Here is a 25636-nt window from a genome sequence, read left to right as displayed (position 1 = left end):
ATTAAGAGAATTTTCAAAGACCAAATAGGGTCTAGGCTTATAAAACAGGCCCATTACATTTATGTGAAATCTCAGAGATACAGATCTTGAAAAAGGCTATTTGAAAATGAATAATCTGAGTAAGATGAAAGGATCTTGAACATCATCATTACCACTGTATTTCCATTGGGCAGAAAGTTGCATCTCCAAAAATGAATTTGATTTTATTTACAAGAGTTCTTACCCTACATTACCTCTTTCCTTCCTTCCTTCCTTCCTTCCTTCCTTCCTTCCTTCCTTCCTTCCTTCCTTCCTTCCTTCCTTCCTACCTTCCTTCCTTCCTTCCTTCCTTCCTTCCCTCATTCATTCCTTCCCTCCTTCCTTCCTTCCTTCCCTCCTTCATTCCTTCCCTCCATCCTTCCTTTCATCCTTCTTTCCTTCCTTCCTTTCTTACTTCCTTCCCTCCTTCCTTCCTTCCTCCCTCCCTCCCACCCTCCCTCTCTCCCTTCTTTTCTCACTTTCTTTCTGACTTTCTCTTTCCTCCTTCTCTCTCCATTTCTTTCCTCAATATTTACATACTTGGCTAATAAAAGAGAAAGAGAAATTCAACACAATGGGGTGGAAAATGATTCAAATCCTTTGATCTACTTGCTAAGGCTGAGAATAAAATTTGATTCTGAGTTAATTGATACTAGTAAGTAATTCAATTCTCAATAATTGCAAAAGAAGAATATGTTATTTTCTCAGAAAAAATGTCAGATATTCTTAGAAATCATCTCTAAAATATGTTCTCAATTAGGACCTCTAATTTAAGTAAGATTCTGAATTGCAAAGTGAATCGTAAGTTTTACAACTAATAAAATGGAATAATATGCCATGATTATTTCTTGAAATCAGAGTAAACCATTAAACACACTGCATTTCAGAACCTAATGCTCAGCCCATAAAGCTTTCTGCATTCTCTATACGATCAAACCTGGAATCTACAGAAGCTAGAAAGGAGAACACAAATCCCATTTTTTTTAGATCATTCCTCCCTACAATCAGCATTTCTGGCAGACACGCTTTTGAGTCGCTTAGACATATTGAGGTTATTCTCTCCAACAAATCCAGAAATGGTGCAGTAATTATGAAGGAAATGTACTATCAATTATAAAATACAAGTGGTAATCATACTGAGCATAGTAAAATATTGTGGTATTTGTTCAAGAGGCGAAAAGTCAAATAAATACATTAGGAAGTTCAGAAAAATGAGTTGTTTATATATAAGAATCTATTATTCTTAAAATCTGGTCATGGAAAACTGGGAGATAATAAGGAATAGTCCATAAATGGTATTGGATCACTAAGACTACCATAAAGAGATGAAAGAAAGGAAATGTTGATAGTGTTTATAAGGGAAATTAGGAAAACAGAAGTGCAAAGCAAAGTGGGAGAATATGTGTAAATTAGGTAATTACACACAAAATGAATGCAAAGTACCCATCTTCATGAGTGTATTTGATATGAGGAAACAAAAATATAATTTAAAGTTAAAAATGTAGATGGCTGAAAGATGTGTTCCTGAACACTTTGAGAGAATGTAGGAAATTCATGTGTTAATTGAGGATAAATTACATTATATTTTTATCTAATACCTGAATGCAAGCATGGAATAGATTTTCATCAGTCCCCCTATTTGTTTTAGGAACCAAATGAGATAAAACTTAAGAAGACTTATTTCCCCCAGAATGTGTTTTATTCCATAACCCATGGTGAGTGTTCCTATCTGGCCTTAAGAAAATAATATAGCACTTTGGGGCAAAGATGCAGCCTAGTAATCCAGCACTGGAGGCCAAGATGGAGAAGATCTCCACAGCTGCCATGACCTTCCCCTTGGTGCTGTGGTAGACAGGGAGGAAAGTGACCCAAACACTGCAGAACACCAACATGCTGAAGGTCAAGAACTTGGCTTCATTAAAGGTATCAGGCAGGTTCCTGGCCAGGAAAGCTACAATGAAGCTCACAAAAGCCAGGCAGCCCAGGTATCCCAGGACACAGTAGAAGGCAATGGCTGAGCCCTTATTGCACTCGATGATGATATAACCAGGCTCAGAGTGTGCATCTTTATCAACAAATGGGGGAGAGGTTCCCAGCCAGATGCCACAGAGTGTCATCTGGATCAGGGAGCAAATGGGAATAACAACGTTAGGTGCCCCTGAAACCAGCCACTGCCTCATTCTTCTCCCTGGAGCAGTGACTTTGAATGCCAGAACCACAGTGATTGTTTTGGCCAAAACAGTGGACACAGCCACAGTAAACACAATTCCAAATGTGATTTGTTGGAGGATGCAGATGGCTGTGTTTGGGCAACCAATGAAGAGTAAGGAGCAGAGGAAGCAGAGCTTGAGGGAGATGAGCAGGATGTAGCTGAGGATCCTGTTATTGGCCTTGACTATGGGAGTTTCTCGGTATTTCACAAAGACCCCAAGAATAACAGCAGTGAGAAAAGAGAAGCAAAGAGCTGTGCAGACCAGAGCCATCCCCAAAGGGTCTCCATAAACCAGGAAGGTCACAGCTTTTTGGAGGCAGTGATTTCTCTCACTGTTTGCATGCTCATGTTCTGCACACTTCACACACTCATCCATATCTGGTGAGAAAAGCAATGTGTCATCAGCTCATGTTCAGTAATTTTAACTTATTTATAAGTCCCTAAAAGAAACACATTGGGTAATTTTATCCATTTTTGTCAACTTGCATTGACTTCAAGAAAGTGTGTGTTATAATCTGTTTATTTTTCTCCCCTCAAACTTTCTCTTAGAGCTCTGACCTTCTTTCGACATTCAGACCTTCAATTGGATAGGAGTTGCTCTTTTCATTCAATGTTGAGTTTTCGTTCAGTTCTTCTTAAAACTTGTACACTGGTGGATAACATATACTCATAAGGGCATCTTTAGACATCCAGTACAAATATGATGTTCCATTACTGGGCCATAAGCTACTTAAATATTCATTTTTGTAAATAATGCCATCCACTTTTCCAACTAGTTACACTAGTTTAAACTCCAGCAATCAACATTCTTTCCAGTTCTACCATGTTCTCTTAGACCCTTGACGTGGATGTTGTTTAATTTTTGCTATTATGGGGGATGCTTGGAGCTTTTTCACTATGACTTCTGTTTGGAATTTCTTGGAGAGTAATTAATCTGAACACGAGCTCATATGTTCATTGCACATTTCAAGATGTTTTTGAGGAAAGAGCTTGTGCTCAAGCCATGCCCTTTTTATTGCTGTATTTTCTGTCTCTCTTGTGCTTTAGTAAAAACACTCTATATATGCTAGGAATGATTTCTCACTGGCTAGATCTATTTTACAGATTTTATCCAACTTAAGTTGTTCCCTTCTATTTCTAATTTGGTAAACAATGGTTTTGCTATTTATTTTTAAATATTGAATGGATGCTCACTTTTATTCAATGTTTTCCTGAACTTTTTTTGAAATGATGGTTTCTCCTTTTCGAGGTGCTCATGTACGATTTATTTTGCATAAAATAAACTTCATCACAATAAGTTCTTTATGTTATATAGCTGGATTTGGATTGCAGCTTTTCTTAACGGCAAATGTGAGTTTAGTGTCAAGAGAAAAATTGACCTAAATATTTTATTTCTTACAGCAATGTTATCAGACTTTGGTACCAATGTTAAGCTCTTCTAGTATAATTAAATGTGCATTTTTCCACATTTTCCTAATATCTGGAAAAGTTTGAGTAGATAAGGATTCTTTTTTCCTTGAAAGTTTGGATGCATTTTTCAGTGAAGTCATTGGTCCCCCAATTTTTTTAGTAGATATGTCATTTTAAACTATGGTTTAATATCCTAAGTAGATATGAATATTTTCAGATTTTCCATTTTTCTTGGGACACTTACCCTTTATTTTTGGGGAAATTTGAGAATTTCATTTAAATTTTCAAATATATTGAAATGAAGTTATTTTTACTATCCTTTATGATTTAATATTTCTGTACATACATCCCACTTTTAAGTCTTTTCACTATTTATTATGCAACTTTTTTTATCATTATCTATCAATTTATCATTATCTAACAATTTGTCTTTCATTAGATTTAGCTTTGAGTTTTATTCTTTCATATTTGTCTTTTATTACATTTTCTTTTTATACTTATTATTTTCAGTCTTCCACTATCTTTATGTTTACTCTAATGTTATTATTTTAGCTCGTGATACTTAAACATCAGATTTTTTTACATTTAAATATGCATACTAATAATACATACATAGGTATATAAAATTTAACATTAAACATCATTCTCTGAGGATACCTTTAGCCTTATCATATAAGACATGAAATGTGGCAATTTCAATTTTAAACATTTCATAAATCCCATCATACTATTTACTTTAAACCATGGGTTATTTAATAGTGTATTTCTTAATCTCCAAATGTGTGGGAATTGACTTTGTAGATATACTATTCTTTTACATGTGCACATGGAGCATTTACTCAAACTTGCTTATAACCAATGTGTACATGAATCATTTTCCCAAGTTGACTAAATCCAGGTTATATCATTAGAACAACATGTTTCAAAAAGCTGAAACAACAGTAACCATTTCAGGGAATTAAATTGCATACTAATCACCAAAAGAAACTTAGAAATTTACCACCATAGAAGTGATTCTATAACTTAATATCATGAATATGAATAATTTCAAGATGTTAATTATATTATGAAAAGAATATTAAAGACTATTCTACATCATATCTCAAACCCCATCCTCAATATTCTGTGTGATCCTGTCACATTGAAACTCTTTTCGGGTACTCTGAATCTCTGAATATTATATGCAGTGGTGGTTTCCTTTTCTTCATTTATAATAATTTGGCCAAGATTTTATTCCTCCCTTCACTCATTTTATATAATACTAAGTTCCTACCTCTCTGAAGAACCCATGAGACCCAACCTCTCAATGCAGGTACGGGTAAATAGGTTCCTGTTCAAACATTTACTGCGTGCTTTAAGCATGGACCAAAAACTCTATGTTTTTCTCCCCAATTACCTGGGAACTTGAGGAGAGTGGAAACTAAAACTCCTCATTAAGGGTACGTTAGATCATCCTCATTTTGTACACAATAGAAATAAATATTTCTAAAATCATTCCCAAACATTCTGAGCAGCTGCTCTGTGTCATGAACAGTTTTAGGCACAGAAACTGAGGAAGGTCTAAACACATTACTTAAATATAGTCTAAACAAGCTTTCACTCAATATGGAAATCAGATACTTGTAAGACCATGTATTAAATTCCAAGAGAGGGAGGAAAGGTGTATTAATTTGGTGGCATCAACAAAAGGGATTCCTAGAGACTATTTGGCCTTACATGTGTCCGAACAATGACTCAAATAAGCTAGTTCTGGGCAGAGAATTGGTGTCATTTCAAAGGGAAATATTTTTTATTGTAAAAATGAAATTACTATACAAAGGAAGGAAGAATTTTGTCTCTGTAGTTGTCCTACAGATTCTTTCTAATACCTTGTATGAATTGGGGATATAAAGGAGATTTGGGGACTTTTTGTGGGTATAAACTTACCTGTCTCATTGGAAATCTCATTCTCTGGGCAGGGGGTGCAAAGAAAACAACAGGCAGCCTTTCCCTCCTGAAAGGTTTTCCTGAATCCAGGAGAACACTTCTCACTGCATACAGATTTGGGAGTCTGGGAAGAAATCAGAAACATGCTCTTAACAGTGAATCTTTAATTCATCAGTATTTAGTTTGTTGGCATATTGGAGCACCAACAAATTTAAATTTCAAATACCGAAGTCAAATTAATTGATAAGATATCAGGTTTATAACATGGTATGAAATATAATAACTTAGATATGTATCTTTAAATAAATGTTTTCTTTTTCCATCGTTTGGATAGTAGGTGAGAAAATTTATCACGTGGAATGGTAAGTGGTTAAACTAATAATCCGGTCATGTACTTAGCTGGAAGGAGGGTATAAAGCCTCTGTGTTGGTTAGGTTAATGTATTAACACGGTCACTGTTTGGTCAAGTAAACTCTGGGCTAATTGTTATAAAGGATATTTATGGATGTTAATCATCATGTAATAAACTGCATAAATGAGGCTGATTACATGTAAAATCCACCAGGGAGATTTCTGTCAACAATGAATAAGGTTTTTACAATCAGACTACCTTAAAACAGGAATTGATTTCAGGATTTGGAGAGAACTTCCCAGCTCCTGTTTGGACAGGCAGTGTCTCCTGGGAACTGATCAAGGGCCTTCATGGGACCTTCATTGGAGCCCCTGTTTTCAGCCTGCCTGCAGAATCTGGACTTGGCCATCCCCGTGGTCACATGAGAGAATTTTATTGAATCTCATACTATTCAGAGATACCTCCTGTTGATTCTGTTTCCTTAGAGAAACTTGCCTATTACAATCTCCATGACAAGATTTTTGATATTTTGTTGTAATACTATGCATGGTAATTGGGCCCTACCCACCTCTGAAAATCCTGTGGCCCATTCTATCACCTCCTCAGATATAGACAATTGTTGATCTCCTGGCACAGCTGAGTCAAAATGTCCTACTTTAACTTTAAGTCCAAAACCTTCTGGAAAATTCCAAAAGTTGAGAATGTCATAACTGGCTTCCAATTTCCTTTCATCATCAAAATACACTGGGTCACCAGCAGGATTGTTAAGTTGGATGTTCTTTAGAAATGGTTGAAGCTAAAAGAGACACACCTGTGAGGAAGTGGGTCCTCTGATCAAGGACAGATCACCAAGGTCAGAACATCCCTGATACTCTGTAATCCCTGCTTCCTAAGGCAATTTTATTATTAACATTCAATTAAGTAAAAAAAAAGAAACCTTAAGGAGGACTAAAATGTCATAGAATAAAATATTAAGTTTCAGGGGAAAACTCCAAATACAACGAGATGAAAACAATCTGTGAGTGTGGGATACAGAAAAACATTATTAGAAGAATCATATCTAAACACTCTCAATTGCTAACTGAATTCTCCCCAAGCAAAGCCATCAATATCTGAAGAGCTTGCAGAATTAAATGATATAATTTATATACAGTATCTAACAAAGTGCCTAAACTAATTCAAAAACTAGTTTGTCCCTGCTGTCATGCAATTGTTCAATGGAAGTGGTCTAGGTATTTTATATTAAAACTTTAAGTGGGCAGAAAGTTGAGGGCCTTAGTAACAAGAAGCATTGCCATTGATTAATAACTCCTTCCCTCCCTGCCATTGGCACCTTCCTGTTCATTACCATTTCTGCATAGGGCTAGATTTACCTCCTAGACAGTGAACAAGCAAATCATCTCTTGCACTTTTCAAGAGACAGCCCTAAACTTCCTGACTTGAGCATATGCTGCATTCCAAGAAATTTATGATTATGACATGTAGTGAAATACACATGCTGTTCAATGGAAGAGGTATTACCTGCCAAGGGTAAACCACCAGTCCGAATCCATTTTCCACTGACTGTATTTCTACTCGTTGAAGAAGAATTTCATGAAGGCTCTGAGCCACAGCATACACTGCATTATAAACATTATAACTTCCTTCATTCATGTCCTTGTCAAACTGCCACCAAGGCAGCAACTCCAAGGAGGCATTGGGAGGACAATTCTCCAGAGTGTTACAGTCAGATTCAGAAACCAAGCAATTAAAAGAGATGTACCACAATTTAGTGAGGTAAAAGTCTTCCGGGTATTTTGAAGGTTTAACTGTCTGGATGAAAGTTTTGAAACCAAGCATATCAGCAGTGTGGTGTGAAAAAATGAGGGCCCCATGGAGTGAGTCAAGTAAAAAGTTTCTCTCACTGGTGGTAAAATCCCACTGTGAGGTTGTAACCCAAACTTTCCCTAAAACTAAGAGTCTCCATCTCCAAAAGCTCAATCCCATTAGGGAGTCGGAGTCACCGTAAATGACAGTCACATTCACTGATGATTTTCTGATCTGGAAATGATATTGCCAGTCTTTTGAAGAATATGCCCTCTCAGTGACAGGGATCATTTCCAAGAAGGCTGCACAGACTCCATTTTTGTCCATCTCTGCTCTCAAGTCCCATAGAAACTTCACACCTCTATTGTCTTCTGAGATGACTAGTCCCACCCAGTTCCAGCTGAAATGGAGCATCACTGAGACCATTGCAAGGGCCAGAGTTGTGTCCTTGGGGGCCATCTGATAAAGAGATGACCGCTTGCCATCATCACTCAGTTGTGGGTCATAGAGGCCAAAAGCAAGCTAAAGGTAGGCGTGAAAGAGCCGGTATGAGAAAGAAGATTGGTCAGAAGCACAAAATCAGCCCTGATGAATATTAAACAATGTATTATTTTTTATTAAATTGTCTTTTGTTTTTAAGATACATAGATCACATAGAATGTTACCTTAAAAAATATGAGATTCCCACATACCCAACACCCCAATCCACCACTACTCCTACATCAACAACATCTTTCATCAGTGTAGCACATTCACTGCATTTGGTGAATACATTTCGGAGTATTGCTGCACCATGTGGATTAGAGTCTACATTGTATTTTATGCTCTCCCCCCAGTACATTCAGTGGTTACGGCAAGATATTAATGTCCAGCATCTGTCCCTGCAATATAATTTTGGGCAACCCCAAGTCCCCAACATGCCCCTACATCTCATCGCTCTTCCACTCTCCCTGCCCTCAGCAACTATAGTGCCCACTTTTTCCAGATCAATGCTACGTTTCTTCCATCACTAGTAAGAATATTTCTGTAGTAGAACAAGAGTAAGCTCACTCTAATCCATATTTTTCCTCTCCATCCTGTGGACCCTGGATTGGTGAAATCCACTCCACTTCTATATCAAGAGGGCACTCAGATCTCACATGGGTGATGGAAGTGATTCTCCTACATTGAGTTGCAGGCACTCTCAATTCCTAGTTGTGGTGGTTGCCCAACTTCAACTTCCCTGTTAGCTGACCTGGGTAAGTAGATACAACTCCAGGTACTGGTGCTCCTGAGGGCTACAGAGACACACAGGTCTACAATCATGGCAGCTGACTCTGGAGTTCAGTGCCTTGTCAGTGGACCCTATTTTGGAATTTGTGTTCCTCAGTGTGATGGAGGTGGACTCAGATGTGACCTTTCTACATATGCCTCTTCTGTCACTTTTACTGCACCTGTGGTTGGCACTGGGGTTGGTGTATATCCAGGAGACTTGAACCTCAAGAAAGACCAAATTGCAGCTGGGCCCTGAGCCTCAGCAGAGTTGTAAATCCTACTCACTGGTTCATTAAACAATGTTTTAAACAGGAAAAAGGAAATATTTGCTCTTCTTACTTTCTAATCATCTCCCAATCCCTGAGAGCATATTGGCAGCTACTTGACCAGTCTCAATGGTCTAGGAAACTCCTTTGGCTCTTACTCAGTTGGTTTCACATATGTTCTAGAAAATGACATGTGAACATCCCATCATGTCAATGTATACTGGCTGTACCCTTTGAGACATGAGTAAACACAATTCCTTCATTTGACCTTTTCTTTTAAGGTCCCTGAAATTAGCAAAGGAAACATTAATTTATATTCCCTCCCATCTAATGAGGCTCACCTGTGGAATTTTGTAGAGTTCCAACAGTGTCCCAATCTGGGCAGAAACTGCCCATGTTGTTCCTGTAAGGGCTGCTACAGACTTGCTCTCTTTCCTACAGGTGTAATTAGGAATGTCCTTGCCCAGCCCTGATTGCCATATGATGGGATTCTCCAATGTCCTCTGTTCACTGTGTAGTGAATTGTACAGATCAAATCCCAAAGTAATGTTGGGTAAAAGATGGGGGTTCCTGTTGATCTCTTCAATAGCAAAAACCAAGGCCAGAACATACTGGTAGTTCTTGGTCTGAAACCTGTATGGAATGCAAAGTTATATTTAGGCAGAAGACTCAAATCATGATTCTATTCAAAGTCAATAAAATGACCAAATTAAGGATGAACGCAAAAATGGACTCATTCTAGATTAGTGCTTCTGAAGCCTTGGAAATCAGCTATTCCTAAAAGAGTTAAAAGACATTTGAAGGCTGTGACTGAATTTTGCATCTTTGGAAGAAGATGATACTGTTTACAAAGGAAAGTGTAATGAGTGAAAAAATTCATAAAGAATTTTTAATTTATTCTTTATATCAGGAAACAAGAATTATTTTTTCACATTAACACATTATTAAATGGTTTATATAATAGCAGGATAATTGTCATGAGTTTAGAATAATTCCAACTGAAGGGTATATCTCTTCAAAAGTTCAGGTCCAAAGCATAAGCAGAATTGGATGAGAGAGGCAGAGGGGCATAATATCTGTTTGGTGAGAAGTTTCCACAAGAAGACTGATAATCAATTAGCCTTAGATTCTACCCCATCAAGTTCTGGACATGCCCTCTTCCAATGGTGACTCCTGGGAAGAATGTCAGAGCACCGAATAGGAAGAATCATGCAAGGCAGGAATATTTGGGAGAAGAAAACTGATGAAGTGCAAGGTGATCCTTACCTATACCTAACAGGACTGGAAACACTGTAGTGTACTAAAGGGAAAGGTGTCATGATGTCTAGGAAGTCTCTTAACCATTTCTTAAACAAATATTACAATCCTAATAACATTAACAATTAATCTCAGATCTTCCTTTGTACTCCCTTCATATGACCCTTACTCTTTTCATCTTGTTGATTTGTGCACAGTTCCACTTCCTTTATTAATAGCCCCTTTTGCAGGACAAATGAAATTCCTTTTATATTTTTACCTGGCAACTGAATTTCCAAGAAGAACAAAAGTCTCCTGCATCCATTACAAACAGTCTTTTTCACAGGCTTGATTAACACACTAATAGCTATCGCTTACTGTACATTTCAACAGTTGGACACAGGTTTCCACATATGCTCAATCTATCAAACTTGTCAAATTTTTCAAACATAATTTATGTTTAGTAGATATATGTTGTCATTTTAGAGAGAAATATTGAAATTTTTCACTATGATGCCTTGTTTATACCTTGTTTCATTATTTATTTGTTTGAGGATATTATATATTTATAATAATTGCTATTTGTTTGTGAAGATTTGAACCTTTTTTTATTATAAATGTACCTACCGCTCAATTCCTAATGATGCATTTTATCCTCATCCAGATATACATATACTTCCCTCTGGTTAATTATGGATTTAACTTTTGTAATCTAGGGTATCTTTAGAGCTACACACTTTGGCTTTCAAGTTTTCATTTTTCTTTATATGTGTCTTATAAACACATTTTACAAGGAAGTAGGATGGTATAGCCCCTATGGGAAAAAAATGAATTATCTAGTAGGAATCTCTTCCACAATATAGAAAAAGAAGGAGCACCATAGCCGTGACAAATCCCAAGCAGAAAATAATATGAAATAATCGTAAAAAAGTACTATTAGCGAATTAGGTAACAGTTTATCAGTCTTCACTTTTCTGCAATGATAAAAAAGTACACACTCAAATAAGTAGATGAAGCATTAAAAAACATTGAGCATCTAACTGAATGTATTTGTTTAGGAGAAGAGTATTTTCTTAATATGATTAAACACAAAACAAAAATGCACTTAAATTGAGAACTTAGACTTTGCTTAATGCAAAGATAGTGAATCAAAATTGGAGGTGGCTGAAGGTCAGGCATGGAAGGATCACCCCCACACAGCGGCTGATCAGCACAGTCTAATACTCTCCCCATTCAGGATCTGAATGAGCCAAAACCATTAGCCAAGTTTGCTGATGCAGAATGTCATATGCGTCATGTATTGTGGGATGCCCTGTGCTTGAAGAATCCCTGAACAAAAAGCATTACCTTTAAAATCAAGGGCAGGATGAGGTCTGTTAATTCCAGGATTGCCTTGTACCTTACTGGCATTGACAGCGTATTACTTAATGCAAGAAAATAACAGGCAAAAAAGAATGGAAAGGAAGGAGCAAACCACAATCTTGCTGGAAGCAAGAGGTTCACAAGGGAAACCCAAGAGAAAATGTGAAAAGTATTTGTAATTTATAAGGAAGTAGTCAATCATATATAGACAATTCTTAACAATGTTTAAATAAAATATCAATAATTTATTACGCTTTATAGGAAACAGATATGGTAGCAGTTGATTAATAATAAATTCTTAATATTAATAATGGTATAATATTGGGCAATTTCATTTATATATTTTAATACAAGTAAAAATTAATATAATTCGTAATTGATATTATTAAGACATATTTTAACAATAAATGCACTGTAAATTTACCTGTAAATCAATTTGTCTGTTACCTGTGAACAAGACCACAAAGCTCTACTGAGGAATGTAAATGTATAACAAACAGGGAAGTGGGTCTAATTCAGTGGTTGAACACAAGCTTTCCATGTAAGAGGTCCCACACACAATCCCTCGTACATCCCCCAAAATATTACACCTACGTCAATAGTCTACAAATATTCTATGAAAGTTTAGTAGTATTATTATTGAATTAATGAAGTTTTCTAATAATGATTGAAGTAATGAATGCAGAAATATGTGATGATAACATATATCATTGATTGCACACTTTTGATGAATTGTATGCCTCATGAATATATATCAATAAAATTGATTGTTTAAAAAAAAAGTTAGCACAATTAGTAGATTCCCAGTTACCAGGGCTCAGAGGATGAGGTGAAGGAGAAGGTGGAATTATTTTTTAGTGGGCATGGATATATTCTTAGAGATGATGTACACATTTGGGTAATGGATGTTGGTGACGGCAGCACAATAATCATTTGGAATATTTGAGTGGTATATAAAACTATTTTTAAATTTAATTGAGACATTTATAACGTTAATGTTAATACAGTTTGAGGTTTCTGGAAATATGGTAAGTTCAGGAAATTATTGAAATAATTGAGAACACTAAGGGGAGAATATAACAGAGAAACCAATAATTGCAATATTTAATTAGGCACATTATTTTAAACAGAATGGGAATGGCATTGAAAGACATGGATATATCAACAGGACAGAACAGAAAATAGAGAACCAATCTGTGTTTAAGTGATTATTTCACGCATTATCAAGCTGGTCTTGGAATAATGAACTGTTTCATTAGTGATGAAAGTATATAATTTTGGAATATAAAACAAAGTAATCTACTACATACTTGAGGCAAAATCTTTCCAGTTCTCAAAGGAATCACAAAGTAGTAGAATAAGCACATCTATTTATCAACCTGTAGATTAGGGAGACATGGCCAGAAAGGCACTCAAAATAAAAGAAAATATACCTAAATTTTACTTTAACTGAAATTTCATGTTGTTTTATATTTAAAGATATGTTATGGAAAAATATTTAAAGCTAGCAACAACATAATGATGAAATGAATTTTTAATGAAAATGCTCTTGTTAATTCCACTAACAACAATATTCTCAAAAAGTGAGAAGCCCTAGATGTGAATAAAAAAATGGCCAAAGCCCTGAAAGGCAAATTGCCACCCCTGAGGTGGTTTGAGTGGATAGCAGAGTGTAAGAAGAAAAGCAGTTAGTGCCTCCTCTTCTGTCAGGCATTACACCACTCTTTCCCTCAGCCTTATAGGGTTCTTAAAGCAAGTTGGGACAGATGAGAAAATCTGGCCTTCTACCCCAGGAAATTCAGCTCAAAATGTCCCTGAATGAGCCAAGCTCTACTCCTGCATTAAAAGGCAGCAATCAGCAGCATCCTTCAGAATGAGGTGTGCGCATCAGTCATTGATGACAATGGGACAAATATATTTTGGAAAATTATGGAGAGGAAATAAGCAGGGAAGCATTGGAGGAGTATTAAAGAATGGAAGAGATAGGCAGACAATATCCAGAAATGTAAAGACAGAAGATTTAGTTGCAAAGTCCTTCGAAGGAGAAAGAGGTCCCAAATTTCTAACCCTTCCATCCCCTGTCAAAATTTTGTGGAACTGCTTGCAAATTATATGCTTCAGGCACTTTCAAAAAGCATTAACACATCATTTTACTGAGTGAAGTCCCCTCTTCTCACATGAGCAGAAACTATCTGCTGGAATCTCCTGAATTTCTTTTTATCAATTTTTTTGAAACATGATCCCTTGAATTGTCACTTTATCAATTCATTAATTACACCATCAGATATAGAACTGGCAGTCACAGAAATAAAAAGCGGAGGTAGTTTAAATGTCCCCATGAATCAGAATCAAGCTGCAGTTGAAAATAGCTCACAAAGCATTCATCTCTTATACCTGGTCAGGCAGCCTGTTCGAGGAGGCATGAATGAAGCATGAGAGGTGATGATACAGAGATATTTCAAACAGTAGCCAGATGCCGACAGTAAGAAGTCTGACCATGCATGGGGGACACAGATACCTGGGTCATTTTGGTAAGAATATTAGTGACTATCCTCATGGGGAAAGAATAATTAGCAAACCCTTGTTTGGGGAACAGACATTTACCTGAAACCTTTTAGCCAAACTCTAATGCCAAAGGATAGGTTTTCTAAGACATAACACTTGATCCACTGCTTGTGGCAGCAGAGTCAGGAGGAAAGGCAAGGAGAGTGGAGCTTTTTGGAGAGGGCTGTCTCACTTGGATTTCAGCACTGGAAAAGGGAAAGTCATGGAAACTAAAAGGAAGAAAAATAGAATATTCTCATTCCCCTTTCAAAGAAAAAATAGCAGTTGGAAGAAACAAAATAAATTACTCACATTCTGGGATGTGGGTAGCAGGTGCGAATGGGAGGGCAGGTAATGTGGAGAATGTTGATCGAGCCATCAGCAAATTGCCTAGGCAGCATTCAACCAAATAACAATGCAGAAAATGAATGAAAAAGCACTTACTGCTGTAAATAGACTTCCTTTGTAGGCTGGGTGATCCCATCATTTGTTAGAAATGTATAAAGGGGGAAAAAGCCACCTATAATCAGATCTCCATCCTTAAATACACTGGGTTTCATTCTGTGGAAGCAGGTAGGATCAGTTAATCGCCACGCAGAGAGGGGAAGCTGAAGGAGCAGGAAAATAAAAATCAGTGGGTACATCGCAGAAGTGTCTCCATGAATCACAGCCAAAGCTTTACATGTGTGCAAAGTATTCATCAGGCAGAGCTGAAATGGAACCTGTAGCCACAAACAGATATGTGTATAGATATAGATATAGATATAGATATAGTTATATAGATAGATATACCCATATATGTGTGTGTGTGTGTGTGTGTGTGTGCAGGATATTATTATGACCTGGAAAGGGGAATCTGATTTCTCCAATGACCTCATTTTGCTAAGCTTTTCCATATCTTCAAAGACAATAGGGTGAACTGAACATATTTTGCCCTTAGGCTCTGCATCTGAGGTCCTGTGCCCAGGTGAAAATCAATGGTTGAAAACATGTTTGGATTATCCTCTTCACCCATAGGTGCTATGATTTCATCAATAAGGCTCCAGGGGCCACCTCCTCTCCAGGAAGTTTTAGCCTAAACCTTGTCAGTGCAGCAGGTGTAGTCAATGAACTAGTGTCGATCCCATCAGAAAAATGCTGTGTCATGAAGGACTTATGCTGGTCAAGTTTTAGGAAGAGCATCCTGGGATCATGGACTCCAGAGTCCGTAGAGATGGGCATCCTAGAATACATAGGTCCCAGTGTAGCCACACAACATATACATATGGCAGACCCAAGTCTGCCTGCCTTTCATTTGATCAGTGTCACCCACATGGCAATGTGTCTGTGCCTGGATAAGAGACAGTCATGCTAAAATCAAAACTCACAAACCAGTACCTTAAGAACAATGTAGAAATAAATGTGCATTTTGAATTACTAAAATTGACACATGTATTTACACCTCAGTCCTTATAAACCATCTTAAACCCATAGAGCAGCAAGTTATACTGATCCATTCCTCCACGTCCAGATTGCTTTCCTCTAATATTTGCATTTTTGTGGGAGCATGGCCTTATATTGGAAACTCTTGTCTTTTCTCAACATAAGACAGAGAAAAGTAGCTGGAAAGCACCCCACATACTCTACCACATTGAAGATCTATGGCACATGCAAAAACTATAGATTTCTATTATCCTGGTATTAAAAAGGGGGGGGGGTATGGGAACTGACTTTAAAGGGAATTTAAAGATGTGCCCATTAGGTGGGCACATCACTTACAAGTGAATCAATGGTAAAGGCGAGGAGTTCTAAGTTGTGGGAATACACATAAATTTATGGCCTACCACACTCAAGTTTGCCTTCTCTGACTAGAGATAGTTAATGACCCCTTAGGCTATGGCTGCTAGAGCTCTTGTAACCCCAGAAACAAACAGACAACAAGGACTTATTCTTTTCCTTTCAGGTAGGAGTGAAGGTCACATGTCACTGTGCACCACTGTGGCTATTTTGCAGTCTTAGATGCTGGTAAGTTCCTTTCAATATTTGAGGATATATAGGGATGAATATTATTCCAAAGATTAATGGGAAGTTTTTGGTCCAAGGGTTCAAAATTGGCAGAAAGAGCTATCAAAATGTAAATGCAATCATATCCAGGTGGCCCTTCCCTGGTGATATTGAGGAAAAATATCCCCTTTTCCAATACATGATGGACTAAAGAAGACCTACCTTGTAATATAATTTTTCCCTTCTTAATTCCTGGCTTTGTGACTGAAATTTCTACCATTCTAGTTTTCCAAGAAATTGTTGTTTGATTCTAGATATGATAAGGAGGCTAATGTGGAATAGTGTGGGGTCAGGAATTGAGACTCCAACTTTTGACGTGGGACTTTGGAAAATGTTTATGAATGTAGAGCAATGCATTTGCTCAGAAAGGTGATAAGTCTAGAATCGGAGAGGAAGGTGAAAGTGTTGAAATTTTCTGAATTAGGTATAAATACAGTTTTCAATGAGCTTGTAGTTTTTTAACTTTATTTTTAAAGAAGTTTTAGAGTATAGCAATGTTAGAGCAAAACCATAGGGGCTATCAATGGCTCTTCTACCTCCCCCATTCATATTTTCCCCTATGAATAACATCTTTCATTAGCGTGGAACACTTGTGTCAATTGGTGAATGTATATTGAAGAACTGCTACAAACCACAGGCTATAGTCAGCATTATGGCTTACACTTTGCACCATGCAATTTTATGGGTTTTGTCATTTATAATGGCTTGTATCTGTCATTGCAAATTCATGCAGAACAATTCCAATGTCTCCAAATTGACCAATATTGCACCTATTCTTCCCTCTCCCTCCCTTCAGAACCTCTGGTGACAATTCTCTTTATATCAGCGTTACAAGATGTTCATAATAGGGGAAAATGTGAGAGAGGGAAGGGTTGGAAGAAATGGGAATTTCCTATATTTTCAAAGAGAATTTTCTGTAACCTAAAAGTTCATTGAAAATAAAATGAAAAAAAAAATAAGACACTGGGGGACCACACAGAACAAAATATAAACATACGTAAAAGATAACAGTATATTCTATTTATAAGACAGTTTTACAAAACATAAATACAAATATAATGAAAGAATTAAAAAGAAGAGTAGCTGTGTATGACGGGAAGCATAGAGAGATGGAGAGGTCATGATTTTGCTTTTTGTTTTTATTTTTTATTATTATTGGAATAATGAGAGTGCTTAAGAATGAATGAAGTAATGGATGTGCAAATATGTGACATTAAATACCATTGATTGTACACTTTGAATGAATTTAAGTTTTATTAATACATGACAATACAATTGATTTGTTTAAAAAAATAACAGTTCACAGAGGACTGAGATTATAATTTTAAAAAACTATACTTGAATATTTATGAAAATCCTTCTTCTGTGTTAAAGGTTCATAAGAGTTCATTGATGCACACAGGAGTGAATCCTCAATGGAGAGAGAAGAAGTTTTAATACTTAAGATAGCATATTAATATTCCAGTGCACATGAGGAAAATTATTAATAATAAAGTTAGTTTGACAGCCAACAAATGGGAAATTAATTCACTTAGGAAAAATATAACTAATGTGAATTTAAACATGAATCTAATTGAAATATAAGTAAGCTCATTATGGAGACATGTGATAGAGGTGTATGCCTTTTATTTCATATGATTTGTTTCTTTTCACACATAACATTCTTTGCTTCTTTGAGATATGATTGGGGACATTTATGGGACTTGGAGTTGTCCTAAATGATATTGCATGGGCAGGTGCTGGTCATTATGCATCCTGCCATAACCCACTAATTGGACTGGGAGAGAGAGTAAACCACAATGTAAACTATTATCCATGCAGTGCAGCAATGCTATGAAATGTATTCACCAAATGCAATGAATGTGCCACAATGATGAAGTTGTTGATGTGGGAAGAGTAAGTTAGGCTGGGGTGTGTGTTATATGGGAACCTCATATACTTCTTTCCCTTTTTTATTTATTTTTATTTTTAATGTTATATTAAAAAATATAAGTGGTTCCCGTATACCCCCAACCTCCACCCCAATCCTCTGACTTCAACAACACCCTCAACCACTGTGGCACACTCATTGCACTTTGCAAACGTACCCTGGAGCACCACCGCACCACATGGATAACAGTTCACATCGTGGTTTACACTCTCCCACAGTCTACACAGTGTGTTGTAGCAGGATGTATAATGTCCAGCATCTCTCCCTGCAACATCATTCAGGGCAACTAGAAGTCCTGAAAATGCCCCCACATCACATCACTTCTTTCCTCAACCCCCTGCAACTACCATGGCTGCTTTCTCCAGATCAGTGCTACAATTTCTTCCATTACTAGTCACAATATTTCCATAGTAGAATATCATTAAGTCCACTCTAACCCATATTTTATTCCTCCATCCTGTGGACCCTGCGATGGTGATGTCCACTCTACCCCAGTATCAAGAAGGCCTTAGATTCCACATGGATGCTGGATGCATTTCTCCTGCTTGCAGTTGTAGGCACTCTCAGTTCCCCTGTTTGGTGGTTGACCATCTTCACCTCCCTGTTAACTGGCCTGTGTAAGTCCAATGAAGCAGAGGGTAGGAGTTGCAAGACTCTGGATTTACAGAGGCTCAGGGCTCAGCTGGCACATGGACAGTCCAGAGGTTCAAGTCTTCTGAGGATAAACCAACCCTAGCACGAACTATCGGTTAAGTAAAAGTAACAGAAGAGTCATGTGTAGAAAGGCAACATTTTTTTGTGTTGTATGTTTATTCAAAAAAAACAATTAAAAATAATTTTAAAAGGCATATACAATTCATGAACAAATAAATATGATAAAGAAAAAGTAGAGAGCATGAAAATAATGAATATTCTGGTCAAAATAAATTATCGAATTAAAATATGAAGAGCAAAATATTTACCTGAGCTGAACATACTCATCAGATGTTTGACAATTGAGACATAGTTCTGTGGAAATTATCAAGACCTCACAATAGAGTATGAAAGAGATGAAAAATTTTAAGAAAATAAGATTTACAGATTTTCTCTAGAGTAGTTCCAGCACTAAAAATGTTTGAGCCGGAAGAAGCAGAGTGAATAACTGAAAATCCACATTTGAAGAAATAATGTAGGAGGAATTTCCAAAACATATGATAGAATTTTTTTCCATTTAAAATATAGCCAATGTGTGATAGGTAGAGCCAATAAAAATCAAGCCACCCATGAATACATTGTGGTGAGTTTGTAGATTATGAAGGATTTATTAGTTTCTCCAGGAACCATAAAGATCAGATTACTGACAAAGTGCCAATGTATAACACAATAAAACAAACAAGAAAATATTAGCATTGAATTCAGGATTTATTGAATTTCCAGAAACACTTGTGAAGGTACTGTAGAAGAAAATTATCATGTGATGCTGTTTCTCTTAATTGTTAGAAGTAACACATTCCTGGGCTTTGTCACTTTTCTGGTACTAATCCTTTTTATTCCTTGAAGTGGCGGTCAATGCATCATCCTATTTTGCTTTGCCTTAATTCTTGTTCCTTTCCCTCCCCTGTTGGATTCCAAATATGCTGCTTCAAAATAGTTTGTTTTTGCCTTCTATTTGAGATAAAACCCTGAAGTAGCTGCCAAACACCAGCCAGTATTCCTCTACACAAAACTTCCAATATTTCTGATCACTTCTCTTTCCTTTTACCTTTTCTACTAGGGTCTGTGATCATTCTGCTTTAAACCACACATGGATACCAGATGAAGGTCATGACTTAATGACTTCCAGAGGAAATACATGCCTCCTAGGCCAGCATTAAAAGACCTTCAAGATCTGGTCCAGTCTATTGACTCTTTTCCTCTGCATGAACCCAAGTCTTAATAAAACTGGTGTCTCTAAACTGGTGTACTTAAGCCAGTTCTTGAGTCAACCCTGGGCCTAATTTATACACTCAACCTCACACTAATATAGCCTGTGCATAAATTCAAACTTATTCTATATTCAAGTATGCCTAGTTCCTGGAAAGCCAACTGAAAAGAATAAACTCTAGAGGTTTTGGATATTCAGGGAGGTGTTAATTAAAGATTAACTGGAATATGGAGGGTTCATGCTAAAAGCTTACCTGGAATGTGGAGAATATGTGTTAATTGAAGTTCGCCTGGAGGATATAACCTATATGATACTCAGATAAAACACTTGAAGAAACTAACAAAAATTCCTTTTGCATATAAGCACCATTTGACTCCCCACTCCTACATCCTCTGTATAAAAAGAACCCAAAATTCTTATTCAGGGCTCAGTTTTTATTAGGACAAGTGTATTCCAAGTTTGGCAAGTTGTAACACATCTTTCTTCTCAGAATTCTTGCCTCCTGGCCTTCAATATCATGCACACCCGACTTCTCTCTACTACAACATCTCTGGGGGCTCATCTTGGATACACTGAGAAGGTCAGAGGCAGCAACAGTTGATTGGCCCCCAGGACATCTCTGAGTAGCCTGGGAGAGCTCAGGTGAACCCTGCCCTGGGTGTCCCTGAACTCTCCTTTAGTTTCAAAAGAGGTTGGGACTCCACTAGAGCGCTCCTGGAGAACCGAGAGACACTGGAGAGTTCAAGGGAACTTGAGAATGAAGCAAAGAGTACTGCACACCAGAAATGTAAGACACCCAGGGGCAAAACCCAGGAAAAGCATCATTCTGAAAAAAATAGGACAGGAATCTGATCAGCTCTCGAGAGGAGACCCCCGTACTCCTTAGGAAAAGAGAGGAAGCCATCTTCTCTATGTCCAATAAAAGAAAGGGATGGTTGTGTGTGTGTGATTGTGGAGGCTGAGTGAGATGCAGAAACACACTTCTGCAGGGCCATCACAGAGTCCTGATCCATGGTTCTGTGGTGAACTCATCTAGTCAAGGGTGGTTTGGATGGCCTCCCTGCAAGGGGACCCTCTTCTGAGTTGGGGATTTATACCGACCTGCTAAGGCTAAGAGGTACCATAAGTTCCTGAGAGGCTGGTAGCTGGAAATGGATGAAGCTTTATGCTGAGTGAGTGTTGTGCAGCATGGGCACAAGGTGGAAACATGGGAAACACACAAAGTAGGATCACATTAGGTTGTATGCCAAAAAACTTTCCCCGAGTATTCCATAGAGAAGTATTTATCATAAAGTTCCAGCCAGGAAAGCTTAAAATACTTTCTGAATTAGAATGGCCAACTTTTGGCATGGACTGGCTCCAGGAGGGCACTTTTGACCCCCAGATCATCCATAAAGTTCACAACACAGTAACCAGAAAACCAGGGCACCCTGACCAGTTCCCCTACATTGATGCCTGGCAATATGTTATAAGTCAAAATCCACTCTGGTTAGGGAAGGTACAACTAAAGAAGCCAGGATTTGCCTAATACAAAAACCCAGAAGAGCTGTCCCAGGGACCAAGCCAAGAAAGCACTGTGCAAAGTTTCCAGAGGAAGTATGCCCCAAATCCAGTGCCAACCCACCCATTCTAGAAGGGCCAAATGAAAATTACCTCCTGCCACCCTATGCAATTGCTCCTACATGGGCCATGATAAGGAATGAGGTGAGCCAATTTCCCTAAGTAATGCTCCCCTGTTGTCATCTGTGTTCAGAAATGCACCCCCCACACCATTTCCACAGGTGCCTTTATCGCCACCCACACCAGGGAATGCACCTACACCATCCCCACAGCCGCCTTTATTGCAATCTGCATCAGGAGGTGCACCCACTCCATCATCACAGCTGTCTTTGTCATCATCTGCACTGAGAAATGCAGCACAGCTGCCCACACAGACATTTGTCCCTGGCAGCCCAGTGCTGACCATCAGTCAGGAAGGAGTCCCTGAAAAACAACAACTCAGATCATGGGGAGCCTCAGAGGAAGGAGGAGCAGGGAGAAGGTCATTCCTACTCCGTGAAGCCCAAACTCAAGTTTATTATGATGCAGATGGCCAGATTCAAGGGGGAAACCATATATATGTGTACCAGCTCTGGACTACAATGGACTAATTTAACTGGAAAAGCCATACCCCACCATACTTGGAGAAGCCTCAGTTCAGGGCTGACCTTGTCCAGTCCATCAAACCCACCTGTGCTGATTGTAAACAACTCATTATGACCTTACTTAACTTTGAACAAAGAATGTGGGTCACACAAGGGGCTATAACCTGCCTCAAAGAGCACCCACCTGAGGGAACCTTGGACAGTGACCAAAATGCCCACACCCAGTTCCCAGTCAAGGACCACCAATGGGATCCCAATCACACGACTGGCCTCAACTGACTAGAAACTTTCCATAGGACCATAGTTGAAGTTTTTAAAGCTGGGAGTCAAAAAGCAGTAAACATGGCAAAAACCACTGAAGTCCTACAAACTTTCAATGAAAGTCTGGCTCAAATCTATGAGAGACTGTAGTAGGCATTTTGTGTCTACACAGCCTTTAACCCAGATGCTCCCAAAAGCCAAACAATGGTCAATGCATCATTTGTTGCACAATCACTGGCTGCCATCCCAGAAAGCTACAAAAGTTGGATGGCTTCACTGGAAAGAATATTTCTGAGTTCTTGGAAATAGCCACCAAGGTTTGCATCAACCATGATGTAGAGATCAGGAGGGAAGTGAACCGGAAGATGAAAAAAAAGTAGGCTTTCTCCCAGCAACAATCGTCAATGGATGCAATCCTGTGTCAATCAAAATAAACTGGGAAACCCCTACCTCAAGAAGAGAGAGGCGCCCACTCCTAGGGTGAAATCACTGTGCATACTGTGGGGAGGGGGTCATTGGTAGCAGGAATGTCCTAGCTGGCCACTCTACCACATTGTTGAAAAATAAGCAGCCAAAGCATTAGCCAATTAGCCAGGAGAGCTAGGGGAATGTCACAAACTAAATATTCGGTTAGCAAAATTTCAGAAGGAAGACCTGCAAATCACTTCATTGGACTTGCAGGAATACAAGACTCTGATTGTGATTATTAGGACAGACCACGCTCCTATTTTCTCTGCCCCACAGAGCCTATGGTTGGAGTCCAAATTGGGGGTTTCTCCATACATATGATGGTCAACCCTGGGACTGAGCACTCTGTAATGCCCAACCTAGTCCAGGCATTATAAAAAAGACAAGCCATTATCATAGGGGCAATTGGTAAAAGTTCCCAGCAACCATTTCTCCATACCAGGACCTGCAACATTGGGGGTTAGGACATCATTCATGAATTCTTATATCTCCCAGAGTGCCCCCTCCTGTGTTGAGACTTGCTGTCTAAGCTACAGGCTCAAATTATCTTTAATGCCATGGGGCAATCCACAGTAACACTGGACCACCAAACCCTCCAAAAATAGTGCTAACCCACCCTCTGCAGGAGGAATGAGACTGTTTGGCCTCAGGGAAGCTCGCCAATCTATGGCCACACAGCTCCCCTTCAAAGATGTGTCCAAAACATGGGCAGAGGGCAATCCAAAGTGGATGGCAAATGACATTCCTCCAATTATTATTGAAACAAAGCCCACACACAGTCCAATTAGCATAAAGCAATATCCAGTTTCACCTGAAGGGCAAGAAAAAGTCTGGTACATATTTAGAGATTGCTGAATGAAGGCATCCTAAGACCATGCCAATCTCCATGGAATACTCCACTCTTCCCAGTTAAAAAGGCTGATGGGGATTACTGCGCAGTCCAGGACTTGTGAGCAGTCAACTCTGCAGTAATAACTCTATATCTTGCAGTCCCTAATCCATACACTCTCCCCAGCTTGATATGCTCAAAGGAAATCTACTTTTGATGACTGAATCTTGAAGATGCCTACTTCTGCATTCAGATAGTGCTCCAGAGTCAAATGATTTTCATCTTTACCTGGGACAATCTGAACTCCAGCAAAAACCAGCACCTAAGTTGCACACAACTCCCTCAGGGATTTTAAAATGCACCCACTCTTTTTGGACAAGCCCTGGCCAGTGATCTCAAATCCTTTAAACCAGAAGGCCATAATTGTTTTCTCCTCCAATATCTAGATGACCTCATCCTTGGAAGTGCCAACTACGAAGACTGTGCTGGTGGAACCCATGTCTTTTTAAAACATCTGCAACAAAAGGGCTATCAGGTGTCCAAGAAAAAAGCCCAAATCTGCCTACCTCAGGTCAAATATCTAGGTTATAAAAGAGTGCAGCGGCTCCATGAATGGGGACTTGAAAGAAAGTAATCAATCTGTTGCCTCCCTGAACGCAACAACCACCAAAAGTTGTAAGAATTCCTTGGAGTAAACGGATTCTGCCGCATTTGGATCCCCAATTTTGGGATCCTCACATGCCCTTTATATGAAGCCAAAAGAGGGGGCGATAATGACTACCTGCTCTCACTTATCCCACAGAAGGATGCTTTCAATGCTCTTAAACAAGCTCTGATGGAAGCACCGAGCATTGCACTTCCAGATCTCAGAAAACCTTTCTACATATATGTTCATAACCACCGAAGTATTGCACTAATACTCACTCAATACTCGGGTTCCTGGCAAAGACCTGTATGTTATCTATCCAAACAACTGGACACTGGAGCCCAAGGATGGCCCTCATGCCTGCAAGCTTAGCAGCTGCAGCAATACTAACACTAGAAATCATAAAATTAACTCTTGGGCAACCTATACTTTTTTAGTTTCCACATGCATTAATCACAAACTTATAAACCAAAGGAACACACTGGCTGACCAACAGTGGCCTGATTAAATATCAAACCCTATTTTGTGAAAATCTATCCATCCAATTGGAACTTGTAAAAACCCTGAACTCTGCTATTCTGCTACACATCAAGCCGGGAATTCCAACCGAAAACTGTTTGCAAACATTGCAAGAAGTTTATTTCAGCCAGCTGGACATTCAAGACCAGCCACTACCAAATCCCAACATGGAGTTCTTCATGGATGGGAGTAGTTTTACTCACAGCAGTGATCAGTAAGCGGGATATGCTGTAATAACATCTGAGACCACAGTAGAGGCCCAGCTTCTCCCGTGTAACACATCAGCACAAAAAGCCAAAATAATTGCCCTCACCTGAGCCCTACAACTTGTGGCTGTGGCCAAGGTTAACATCTATGCAGATTCCAAATATGCCTTTCTTACCCTGCATGTAGCCAGGTCAACTTCAAGTTCTGAAAATGTCCCCACATCATATCTCTTCTTCTTCTCCCTACCCTCAGCAGCTACCATGGCCACTTTCTCCACATCGATGCTACAATTTCTTACAT

General features: G+C 38.5%; 1 protein-coding gene across 1 annotated transcript; it reads right to left on the bottom strand.

Annotated features, from left to right (window-relative positions):
* Positions 1 to 1685: 1685 nt before the first annotated feature.
* On the bottom strand, positions 1686 to 25598 carry LOC131276891 (vomeronasal type-2 receptor 116-like). Its single transcript, XM_058290472.2, has 7 exons — positions 25512 to 25598; positions 14834 to 15108; positions 9586 to 9877; positions 7440 to 8246; positions 6487 to 6714; positions 5567 to 5690; positions 1686 to 2608 (listed from the first exon to the last, which is right to left on the bottom strand). The coding sequence occupies exons 1-7, from the start codon at positions 25596 to 25598 to the stop codon at positions 1686 to 1688; spliced, it is 2736 nt and encodes a 911-aa protein (XP_058146455.2).
* Positions 25599 to 25636: the final 38 nt, after the last annotated feature.

This window comes from Dasypus novemcinctus, chromosome 30, assembly GCF_030445035.2.
Source record: "Dasypus novemcinctus isolate mDasNov1 chromosome 30, mDasNov1.1.hap2, whole genome shotgun sequence".
Lineage (NCBI taxonomy): Eukaryota > Metazoa > Chordata > Mammalia > Cingulata > Dasypodidae > Dasypus > Dasypus novemcinctus.
Note: the sequence above shows the minus strand (reverse complement) of the source record. Positions and strands in the feature narration are given on the sequence as shown.

Bases quoted from the DNA above. Each gene is read 5' to 3' on its own strand.
- LOC131276891 (XM_058290472.2), bottom strand. From the start codon at position 25,598: ATGGTAGCTGCTGAGGGTAGGGAGAAGAAGAAGAGATATGATGTGGGG. The intron at 15,109-25,511 runs GTAAGAAAGGCA...TTGTGGCTACAG, and splicing joins TTGACCTGGCTACATGCAGG to GTTCCATTTCAGCTCTGCCT. The intron at 5,691-6,486 runs GTGGGTAGGGCC...ATTTCTTCCCAG, and splicing joins GGGCCACAGGATTTTCAGAG to ACTCCCAAATCTGTATGCAG.